We start from the raw sequence: 12,422 nt of genomic DNA on the forward strand, positions 1-12,422 counted from the left end.
GAGCTCGGAGTCCCTTTAAAGTCTGAAATTCCAGAAGTGAACCGGAGGCGGGGCCGGAGCATCGGTGAGTGGCTGCACGGGCACAGGATGTCTGCGGGGGACCATTAGAAGTCCCGGGTAAGTTCGACTCATTTTCCCCCAACCCCCTACAGTATTCCTTTAAGTCTGTCCTTTGTCCTAATTAGTTTTTAATGACTCTATTTCAACATTAATGCAGAGTTTATGGTAAGTATACAGTGTGGGTGGGTTACAGTACTGTTTTTTAGCAAGGCCTATTTTTAACATTGACTCTCAAGCAACCAGAAACTACACTTATCCAGCATGCGCTAATTCCAGTTGGTGCCGGATAATGGGGGTTTTACTATATAGTCTCTAAATGCACTGAATGCCTTGACTACAAGCAAGATTCCAGAACACTGCTCTTTACTGCCATCTTCTGGCCATGCACTGCAGTTTATTTCAGACCTTAGGACATTATTGTTCTATCCTACATTTGAGATGGTCAAAGAGAAGTTCATTATTCTGGCTTCACTGTATAATTTAACACAAACTGTATACACCTCGGAATTTACAATAGGCATAAATAGTTGATACAGCTTATTATAGGCTAATGAAATTGCTGTGATCCAGCATTATGTGTTTTGTTGTATGAGCATTGGTCTGTTTGCAAAACTTAACACAATTAGTAATAGAATCTGTCTGTGAAACGTCTGCTGCGCTAGATAACCTATGTCCTATTTCTGCCTTTTCATGGGGATTTCTGGATGTATCACAGGTGTGAGTGGTTTCAGTTCTTAGAAAGGACTAAAGTTGGCTAAAGAGGGACAAGGACATTTCAATATCTGTCCCCAGTGGTGTAGCAATAGGGGATGTAGAAGTGTCAACCGCACTGGGGCCCTTGGACCAGAGGGGCCCACTAGGGCCCTCCCTCAGCCACAATTATAGCTCTTCAATGGTGCTATGCTGATAATGATCATGTCTATATATGCTATGAATGGAGGTAATCATTAACTAACTGTTCCCTCCCTTTGCTTACACCTCTCATTCTGAGGCAGAATGGCAGGTTTTGATGCACCATATGAATTGATATGTATAAAATGCATGGGAGGCCCAATGTGAAACTTGCACTGGGGCTCTCACCTCCTTAACTGCACCACTGGTTGCCCCGCATGTTCCATCATGACTGCTTGGCCTCTATATTCCATACTGGTCTCTGGCCCTCAGAATAGGTGCTGGCTTACTGAATAGTGTGTTATTTGTGACCGACTAAGTGTTTAAAGTGTTTGTTTAGCATTTGATGTGTATTTCTTTTACATACAGTATGAAAAGTGTTTGGTTACAACCTTCCAGTATATTCTTTAGAAATAGCAAAGCACTTCCGATGCAACATAATAGGACAGACTGTGTTTAACCAAACACAACGGGAGCATAACAAAAACATGACCTGCTCATATTCATGATTTATATGCTACATTTAAAGTAACAATGTAGAGAGAGGGATGTGGAGGCAGCCATATTTATTTCCATTTAAACATTGACGATTTCCCTGCTGTCCTTCTGCCTTTAGTACTTTAGCCGCTGACCAAGAATATGTATGCAGATCAGGTACCATTACTTAAGTTTGATCACATTATCCATGATCCTCTCAAGTGCATGATTCAGACACTACTGAAGCCACGGAGATTAGCAGGACAGCTAGCATTGCTTAAAGGGAAAAAAAAGTATGGCAGCCTCCATATCCCTCTCACTGCAGCATCACTTCAAGAATAATAGAAAAGGAGGATGTGCTGCTCTGTTGCATTCCTGCTCTCTGGGTCATTTTTGGGGCAGGAGGTAAGATTTGCTTGTTTTTAAGCAACAAGTCAGAAACAGCCCTGCCTCCATATTTAATCCAGTAAAAAAAAAAATGCATAGGGCAAAAAAAAAAAAAAAAGTGGATTCTAGTGGCCTTTCTGTATACTGAGGTTTTAGAATGACCACAAGATGAGGGTAGTTAAATTACACTCTGGCAGTATTTCTAGTCTTGCCTCATTTCATAAAAATGACACATTTGTATTAATCAATAAGTGCTTGCAATAGCTTAATATCTATGGGCAAAGTGCAATGACCCGAGAAACTATTAAGCTTTCATCTTTTACTGATCTAATGTCACTGAAATATGCAAGACTGAGCAACAGTAATAGAAAATATGACGGATTGCTATTTTATGTTACATATGCTGTTATAGGTAACAACAACAAAAATAATGTAAATGCCCAACCTTAGGTTATTATACGGGCTGAATGTTTACTAATGGCACAGGGAAAAATACTACAATGTAGCTAAGCTGTAGTCCTTACAGACCAGTGGATGATATAAGCAACCAAGATGGCATGACTTTCGTTGAATAGCATGGTAAAAAAAACCATCAAGTCCCTCTAACCATGAAAAAAAAAAATGGTAAAATAGTTGGGGGGAATTGGATTAATAATAAACACAGGGCAACTGACCATTGAAGTTTCAAACATACCCAAAATGTTGATTTATCTCATCACTGCATATTTTCCATAAAAGTGAAGAGAGAAGCTCCACCAAAATAAAAAGCTGGAAACACGATTCTTCCCGCCGCACCACATCTTGTATTGAAGCTCTTTTATTTGTATCAAAGTTACAAAGTAGCCATGTGCTGCACATGGCTACTTTTTAACTTTTATACCAATTAAAGAGCTTTAATACAAGATGTGGTGCTCGGGACTACTCCTTTGAATACTGCTGACCCCGGAGGATGACTGGATCTACTTTGCTTAGCACACGTCTTCTCCCCATTGGGTGCTGGTCCACTTCGCTTCTGAGGATCAATTTCACACATTTTTTGTTGAAATGGTGTCAGGCTGGCCACAAGACAGGCGACAACACGGTGGTCACGGCAGATCCATCCATTCTTTTTTGGGTGGCACCTGTTGTAATGGATATGCCATAGATAACATGCTTCTAATGACATATTAGTTTTCTGTCCAGGGTCCTTAAAATGAATGCAGGAGAGAAATTTACGTCCAGAGGCGTATCTAGAGGGGTGCTGTCTGGGGAACATTATTATTATTATTTAGTATTTATATAGCGTCGACATATTACGCAGTGCTGTACAGTGTATATATATATATATATATATATATATCTTGTCACTAACTGTCCCTCAAAGGAGCTCACAATCTAATCCCTACCATTGCCATATGTCTATATTATGTAGTGTAAGTACTGTAGTCTAGGGCCAATTTTTTTTAGGGGGAGCCAATTAACTTATCCGTATGTTTTTGGAATGTGGGAGGAACATGGCTACTTATGTATGTAGGGCGCACTTGGCTTAGAGTTAGAAAAGAAGATGGGGGGGGGGGGGGTAAGAAGAGATATTTCCCAAAAAGTAACTTTTGTCATTATCCTGAGCCAAAACTCACAGGCAAATTTAACAAATATACGTGAGAAAATATGCTGTTTTTAGATGGGGGTGGGCACGATTTCAGTGTTTGCCATAGGCTCTATATTACCCAGGTATGTCCCTGGTCCCATCACAGCAAAAGACATTAAAAAAACATGTCAAGACATATAGGATTCATCAACACGTGTCCGTTTGTCGTCGGTTGCAGCAGATGGTCCGATTTGTCCTCTACTAGTGTGAGCCTAGCCTTAGGGCCCTTTTACACTTAATGTGTTGGTACAAGGCTCCCACAGTGTGATGTAAGGACCTCAGAGCTGTAAGGCGATGACATCACACTGTGGGAGGGGTTTCTCCACAATATCAGCCATACAGAGCCTCCTGATGATCCGTTTGTGAAAATGAAAAGATTTCTAATGGGAAAGGAGGTATCAGCTACTGACTGGGATGAAGTTCAATCCTTGGTTGCGGTTTCTCTTTAAGGTGAGTACGTATGTATCCGTAGCCCAGTCAGTTGGGCACAGGCTGAACCGTCATTCCGAGCTGCATTAAATACTATTCCCACTCCTGAGTTGTAGCAACTCGGAGGGAAAACTAATTAGGGGCCCGGCTATGGCTGGCACCTGAATTACATTTAACTACTTTCCGCCCACCAATGGAGAAACTAAAACGTGCGCACGCACGCCCGCAGCACCGACAGGTGTGCTGTGATTGTCAGTGCTGCAAAATGGATGTTTATAAATGAGTTCATAACTGTCACTGACACTGAAAAGTGTAAAAATAGGATGTTTTAAAACAACCATTTTGCCGGAAGTGGTTTAAATCCCGCTGTGCTGATACTTAACCCCCTGGCGGTCTAAAAAATTCTGCCAGGAGGCGATCTCCGATCAGGAAATCCCGTTCTAAGAACGGGATTTCCTGGAGGGCTTCCCCCGTCGCCATGGTGATGGGGCAAGATGACGTCACCGACGTTGGGACGTCATTGGGAGTCCCGATCCACCCCTCAGCGCTGCCTGGCACTGATTGGCCAGGCAGCGCACGGGGTCTGGGGGGGGGGGGGGGCGGCGCGGCGCGACGGATAGCGGCGATCGAGCGCGGGGCGGCGGCGATCGGTGTGCTGACGCAGCTAGCAAAGTGCTAGCTGCGTGGAGCAAAAAAAAAATTTAGCAAATCGGCCCAGCAGGGCCTGAGAAAACCTCCTGCGCGGCTTACCGCCAAGGAGGTTAAAGAGTCTGTCCCAATTCACTTTTTCTCCAAGTTTTCTCCTAGGTGATATTTTCACATCTTATCCATAAAATGCCTTTTAAGCCACCAGCAAGCAAGAAAATACTCTAAATAATTATGACAGTACTTTCCACATACTTTTTGGTACTCTTTCCAATGCAGAGTGCTGACAGGTTATTTTAAACAGAAATCTCCTAGGAGAAAACTTAGACGAATAAGTGAATTGGATCAGCCCCTTTGATACAATGTTAAGAAGCCAGTGTATGGAATGTAGTGATGGACAAGTAGATACAAATACATTTTGAGATGATGCAAATGTATGCAGCTTAAAAGAGACCAATCAAATCCTGTTGAAGTAAGATTTGATTGGTTCATTTTCAAGCTGCATAAATTTGCATAAAAAATTGCATACATTTGTATTATGTGTGTTAATTGCATCTACTTGACCATCACTACTGGAATGTATAGCAGCGTACATTTGGCTGTGCCATCAAATTATTCAGCACACAGCCATCAATGTCTAAATGGCTGGCGACAAAAGTGAGCACACCCCTAATGCCTCTTTCATAGTGCAACGTTAAAGTCGCACGTTACAAAATGTTTTAACGTGGACTAACGCACAGCAATACTAAGTCTGTGTGACATTCACAGTGCACATGTTGCGTTGTGTGTAACGTGTAGCAATATTTAGAAAGTGCTGCATGTGTGTTGCACATGCTCAGTAATGTTTTGTTTTTTTATGTAACGCATGCACCGTTTTTGTTCCATCACTGTGCAACAAAAACGGCGCACCAAACGCAGAGCTATAGAATGTACTATAACGTCCAAGTTATAGTCTTTCAATGCGTTGCATTAGGGGCACGTTATGCAACATTAATGTCGCATCAAACGCAACGTCCCACTGTGACAGAGGCCTAAGTGAAGAATGTCAAGATTAGTCCAAAGTGTAAATATTTTGTATGCCGACCATTATTGTCCTTAGCTCTCTTGGGCATGGAAATCACTAGAGCTTCACGGATTGCCACTGGATACTTCTTCCACACCTCCATGATGAACCTTCCATTTGAAGATGCCCCAGAGAGGCTCAATATTTGTCTGCCATGAGGTGCAATGTTGAAGTTCCAGAGATGAGGGAATGTGAGAGCAATAACACCAAATGTAACACACCTGCTCCCCATGCACACCTGAGACCCCGTAACACTAGCGAGTAACATGACCCAGAGGAGGGGTCTCATTAGGCAGAATTCTGACATACTTCACTTAGGGGTACACTCACTTTTGTTGCAAGCGGTTTAGACTAATGGCTGTGCGTTGAATTATTTTGATGGGGCAGCAAATTTACACTGTTATACAAGCTGCACACTGACTACTTTACATTAAATCAAATGAAATGAAAAGAAAAGATATAATAAAATATTTACAAAAATGTGAAGGGTGTACTCGCTTATGTAAGATACAGTGTATTCCCTTTGTGAACAGATGTGCTCACACACTGTTTTTAAATGTGGGCATGAGCACAACTCTGACAGTAAACAAAGGATAAAGAAGAGGAATACACACTTAACCCTCTGGGCGATATAATTACATTGCCCAGGAGGGGGCGCAGCACTTTTTTTTAATTTTTTATTTTGTATATCATGTAGCGAGCCCTGGGCTCGCACATGATAGCCGCTGCGCAGCGGCATCCCGCCACCCACTCCAATCGCCTTCGGAGATCAGAGTAAGCAGGAAATCCCGTTCAGAACGGGATTTCCTGCTGGGCTTCCCTGGTCGCCATGGCGACGGGGCGGCATGACGTCACTGACGTCGTGACGTCAGAGGGAGTCCCGATCCACCCCTCAGCGCTGCCTGGCACTGATTGGCCAGGCTGCGCAAGGGGTCGGGGAGGGGGGTGCTGCGCGGCACGGCGGGTAGCGGCGGATCGGCGGCGATCGGAAGTTACACGCAGCTAGCAAAGTGCTAGCTGCGTGTAACAAAAAAAAAATTACGCAAATCGGCCCAACAGGGCCTGAGAACTCCTCCTGCGCGACATACCCCGAGCTCAGCTCGGGATTATCGCCCAGGAGGTTAAAGGACACCCAAGGTGACAATAACCTAATGTATCTATCCTCCTTCTCCTAAAATTTTTTAAGATATTCCACAGTTTTATTTTTTATTTAAATCTACTTTTTAAGTTTTTACTGTTTTATTGTTTTTGCTCAATTACACATTCATTGAAGTATGCCAGAGCTAAAATCTATGAACTATTTTATCTCTTTCCTACTCTCAGAAGTTATTTTCTGCTCAGAAAGTGTTTTATAGTTGTAATTTCTTATCAGTGAGGGTCGCACTGTAGTCTGAACCAGTCCTGACTCAGACAGGAACTGCCACTTACATACTGTACGTGATGTTTAGCTCTTTCCAACAGTGATAGAAAAAAGGAACACAGCCTAGTTATTTGGGTGCTAGGCACTGTACATACACATGTCTATCTCATCATGTCACCTCAGGTATCCTTAAAGCTGCATTATTTTGATCATAATGGAATTTTTATCTTAACTTTAAAGGAGGCAAACTAAAACATTGTGGCATTTATTGGAAAAAAAAAAGAAAAAACCCAAAAAATAGAGAGGCCCTTTTGTGTATGGCTCAAATCAGCTCAACAGCAATTCACACAGCACTCCTCACTGAGAAGCACATGTCCCTTGCAAGGCCATTCTCTGAACAAGAAGAAATGGGAAGAAGATACTTTAACATAGCAGCCAGCCTTGCACAGTTTTCCTATGTCTAGTGCAATTCTCAGTATACAGCAGAAAATCTCCTCCTAATATTTCAGAAGCTAAACTGCAGTGTTTTAGCCAAGTGTAGAATCTCATCGCAAAAGGTATTTTTTAAATTTCCCACTAGATGGCAGTCTTGGAATTGAATTCAAGCTATCAACATATCTACTGGATCATGTATGAACTATGAAAGTTCTTTCTCTTTCCCCCATATTCTAAATGGCAAGGTAAGAGCATTCTGTAGGCCAATAAGAGGTAAACTTCAGGTTCTCCTCACTTTTAAGCCTCTTGCAGGCAGTCCTATTTGGCACTACATCACAGAAAACAAATCTTCGTGTTGGCACATTTCCGCTACAAAGTAGCTTAAAGTAAGTTAAAGTAAAACAACCAGAAAAATATAAGCCTGTTAGTCACATGACAGACTACTCCTTGAGATGAATGAAGTATTGGGCACAATGTGTCACCCCAAGTTTAAAGGTTGCTGTATTACTGGTGCAAGGATCACATGTGCACAAATGTCGTTACTATCTTAGTGCTCATATTGTGTTTGCCAAAAAACATTAGGATGTGGTCCATTATCCACATCTTGTATCTACATACTTTATTCCCATTATTACACTGCTATATTCCGTTAAATTATTTGCTTTATTTTCAACGCTCATTTCTAGTAAGACCCCTGCTAGAGGGTGCGTGCAGTAAACTGTATTAAAGGGACCCCCTGAGCAGTCAAAAAAAATGAAACTGGTTCTTATCTGGGGCTTCCTCCAGCCCACCGTAGGCAGCAAGTTCCCCCGGCGTCCTCCTGGCTTCTCTCCCAATCCGCTGGTGACTCCGTTATGTTTCTTCCTGAACAAGGACGCTCCATGTAATCACATCAGCTGGCATGACAGTCCTGCGCATGCGCGGTTCAGTTAGAAACCCACACATGCGCAGGATTGTAATGCCGGCCGGTGCGATGACACGTATCGGCGGGTGTGATGATGTGGAGCGTCCCCGTTCAGAAAGAAACGGCTGACCTTCAGCCCGAAAGTCGCCGGTAACAGAGCCGCCAGCGGGACCGGAAAAGGAGCCAGGAGGACCCCCAGGGACCTCGCGGCCTACAGTGGGCTGGAGGAAGCTACTGGTAAGTGCCCGTTTCATTTGTTTTGACAGATCAGGATTGTACCTTTAAGCCAAATTATGAATGTTAAGTCTACTGCACAACGAGTAGAGCAGAATGCATTGCATGTAATGTACTACATTACTCTCTATTCCTCACGTGGTAAGACTTTGTGCATGTTATTCTTCTTTGCGCTGTTTACTGAATACACCACAATGTGTGGTTAACTACAGATATGCCCAAGTACTCTGTCTCTTTAGAGAGCTCTATCCTTCCCTTCTCTGGCTCACTCACTGTTGGGTCACGACCCCTCAGTCCTTGAATATTACGTTTGTGTTCATTTAATCTTAAGCAAATATTCCATGGGCCACCTATGCCAGACCACAGGGTCACTTAATCAAATCCAGATCTCCTCAGCTTAGCCATGAACAGCATTTCTTTTCCTCATATTTCCTCAGTTATGCATAATGAAAGTTTAAGAAAATATCAAGTGTTTCATTTCATGAACACGATAGCATAATATAATTGCAAAGTGAGATAATCCAGCAAAGCTGTACCTGAGGCACTCCGATACTTGCTCTCTGAAAGCTCTGAGATGGCCCCTGTAGTGATGGTCTTCTTCAGCCTTGAGGTGGTCCCGGCTGCTCCTCCCACTGGCTTTGCGAGCATGTCATCGCTGCTTGCTCTTTTTAGCTACAATAAACAACATACTGCATTAACATGGGTAGTTTTCGCCATACATTGTGATGTTATTGACTAAATATACTTAAAGTGAACCGGAAATGAAAATAAACTAATGAGATAAACAATTGGATCTGTCCTTCTACTCCTAAAAATGACTCTTTTAGATATCTCAAGGTTTTATTTTATGTATAAACATTTACAAAGCAGATTTAATGTTTCATAGTCTCTGCTCAATTGCAGTGTCTAAAGAGTCCCAAAGTGAAAATACATGAACTATTGACCTTTTTATCTTTTCCTCTCACAGTAAAAAGCCCAGGTATCTGCTTAGGAAAGTGTTTTATAGCTGTAATTTGTTATTAGTGAGCCGACTGAGTCCTGACTGGAGAAAAACTGTCAGTTCCATAGCTAAGTATAAACTCTTTACTGCAGGGAAAAAAGAAAAGCAGCACAGCATAAGGGCCCATTCACACTTGTGCGTTTTCAGGGCGATTTCAGAATTGCTGAAAATCGCTAGCGGTTTGAAAAACGTGTGTACAATGAAAGTATATGGAAGTGTTCTCATCTAAGCGATTTCCGATTTGCTGAAACGCAAACGCGTTGCCTGCAGCGTTTTCCGAGTGATTCTAGAGCAATTCTGCGGGCTAAATTGAACTAGAAATCAAAAAACGCTAATTGCTGGAAAAACACTTTCTATACAATGAAAAATCACTGGTGAATCGCTAGGAAAAAAAATTGCTCAGCGTTTGCGTTTAGCGATTTCTAGTGTGAATGGACCCTAGGTGTCTTTATGCTTGCCACTGTATATAGGCATGTCTATCTCACCATGTCACATGTCACCTCTGGTATAAGTTTACAATAACCATTTCAAACCCTTCCATTAAGGAGTTAAAGCATTTTGGCGAAATATACGTTCATTAAAATTCCTATTTGCACGAATTATTGTACAAATAGGACGTTTTAAAACGTCCATTTTGCCTTAAAGTAAACCTGTAAGGAAACAAGTCTCCCCTAGGGGGTACTCACTTCTGGAGCGGAAAGCCTCTGGATTCTAAAGAGGCTTCCGCCATCATCCTTAGCAGACCCCTTCCACTGATGGGACCACTTAATGGTGTGCCTCGCGCAGGTGCCGTAGCTGCCAGTCAATTGGGTTCCAGCAGAAATGGGCAAGCCTTAATTTTTAAAATGTATCTATAGGGCTATCCCTAGGCTTACTTTTGGTACATTTTTGGGATATGGTTCCCTGATACAAAATTGGTCCAATCCCAATCTGCAACTGAGTATCTCATTGGCCATCTCTAGGAAACAGCTAAGCAGAGATTGCACATATGACACAAGCATAAACTGTTTGCATAGTTTAAACCAGGGGTGCCCACACTTTTTCGGCTCGCGAGCTACTTTAAAATTTGCCACATCCAGGAGATCTACCAACATTTAGGTAGCTAGGTAAAGGTGCCTTCAGTATAGATAGTTAGGTATAGGGGCCTTCAGTATAGGTAGCCAGGTATAGTATAGTTAGATATAGGTGCCTTCAGTATAGATAGCTAGGTGTAGGGGCCTTCAGTATAGATAGCCAGGTATAGATAGCTAGGTGTAAGGGCCTTCAGTATAGGTAGCCAGGTATAGTTAGGTAAAGGTGCCTTCAGTATAGATAGCTAGGTGTAGGGGCCTTCAGTACAGGTAGCCAGGTATAGTGTAGTTAAGTGTAGGGGCCTTCTGTATAGGTAGCCAGGTATAGTGTAGTTAGGTGTAGGGGCCTTCAGTATAGTTAGCCAGGTATAGTGTAGTTAGGTGTAGGGGCCTTCTGTATAGGTAGCCAGGTATAGTGTAGTTAGGTGTAGGGGCCTTCTGTATAGGTAGCCAGGTATAGTGTAGTTAGGTGTAGAGGCCTTCTGTATACGTAGCCAGGTATGGTGTAGTTAGGTGTAGGGGCCTTCAGTATAGGTAGCCAGGTATAGTGTAGTTAGGTGTAGGGGCCTTCAGTATAGTTAGCCAGGTATAGTGTAGTTAGGTGTAGGAGCCTTCAGTATAGTTAGCCAGGTATAGTGTAGTTAGGTGTAGGGGCCTTCTTTATAGGTAGTCAGGTATAGTGTAGTTAGGTGTAGGGGCCTTCTGTATAGGTAGCCAGGTATAGCATAGTTAGGTGCCTTCCGTATAGATAGCTAGCAGTAGGGGCCTGGGCCACTTACCTCCCTCCAGTTCCAGCGGCGGTGTCTGGGGCTCGTTCTGGTTTTCCCCTCCTTCAGCCGCAGCTGGCTGGAGTGCAGATGGGTGAACGCTGGGGCGGACAAAGGGGGCGGCGGGCAGCGTGCGCGCGTGCACGCATTGTGCCCGAAACCATCCTCAGCTATGACGTCGCGGCTTCTGCCTCCTCAACTGCACCGCCTCTCTCCTCCCCTGCCTTCTGATTCGCCAGCGGCTGGCAGCAGAATCTGATAGCTGCCGGCCACAAAATTTAATGTGACACGACCACCTGACCGCGATCTACCAAATAGGCGGTCGCGATCTACCGGTAGCATAACGTGCCCCTAACGCAATGCGTGGTGGTGTTGAAGTTGGACGTCAGATTGAGCTGCGTTATGCGGCTCTCAAAGCAGCCGCTCCAGGTTAGTGATAGGTAGTCCGGATCTTTTTAAGGTTTCGGATCATTTGAATCGGATCATTGAAAAGATCCGGATCTTTGAACCGAATCATTTGAATCATTTTACTAGGGAAGCAGACTGGGTGAAATGACTAGCAGGACAGGACTTTCCCTGCACTGTACATTCTGTATGTTTCTTCCAGACAGACATCCACTGTGAACGAATCTTTCATTGTGATGATCCGGATCATTCAACTCACAAAAAAGATCCGGATCAAATGAACGATTCATTCATGATCCGGACAACACTACAGTCCCACCCCGAGTCACCACAGTGCAGTGAATATTAATTAGCCATGTGACTGGCGGAGGAGGAGGAGGAGACCTCCTCCTCCAACATTACTGAGCATGTGCAAGCAGTCTAACGCTGCTTAGCCAAGTATGACGTACAGCATGCAGCACTTTGTTTAAACGTGCTGCGTTACTATGTAATGTAATGTAGCGTGGGCACTGTGAACAGCACATTGATTTTACAGGCTGCGTTACTGGCTGCTGTAACGTGGGACTTTAACGTCTCACTGTGAAACCAGCCTGAAAAGTGCTGGAAAGTTATTTCAATTTGAAGATGAAAAATTATCTCCAAGGAGAAAAGTCAGGTGAAAAAGTGAA

At 43.3% G+C, this 12,422-nt stretch overlaps 1 protein-coding gene across 3 annotated transcripts in view; it reads right to left on the reverse strand.

The window, feature by feature from the left end:
- Positions 1-12,422, reverse strand: part of SPECC1 (sperm antigen with calponin homology and coiled-coil domains 1) — a 481,287-nt gene that overhangs the window by 438,971 nt on the left and 29,894 nt on the right. For all 3 annotated transcript variants that reach the window (XM_068270298.1, XM_068270300.1, XM_068270299.1), the window contains exon 3: positions 9,049-9,184. In XM_068270298.1, coding sequence (XP_068126399.1) covers positions 9,049-9,184 — 136 coding nt within the window. The remainder of the gene's footprint in view (positions 1-9,048; positions 9,185-12,422) is intronic.

Source organism: Hyperolius riggenbachi, chromosome 2, assembly GCF_040937935.1.
Source record: "Hyperolius riggenbachi isolate aHypRig1 chromosome 2, aHypRig1.pri, whole genome shotgun sequence".
NCBI lineage: Eukaryota > Metazoa > Chordata > Amphibia > Anura > Hyperoliidae > Hyperolius > Hyperolius riggenbachi.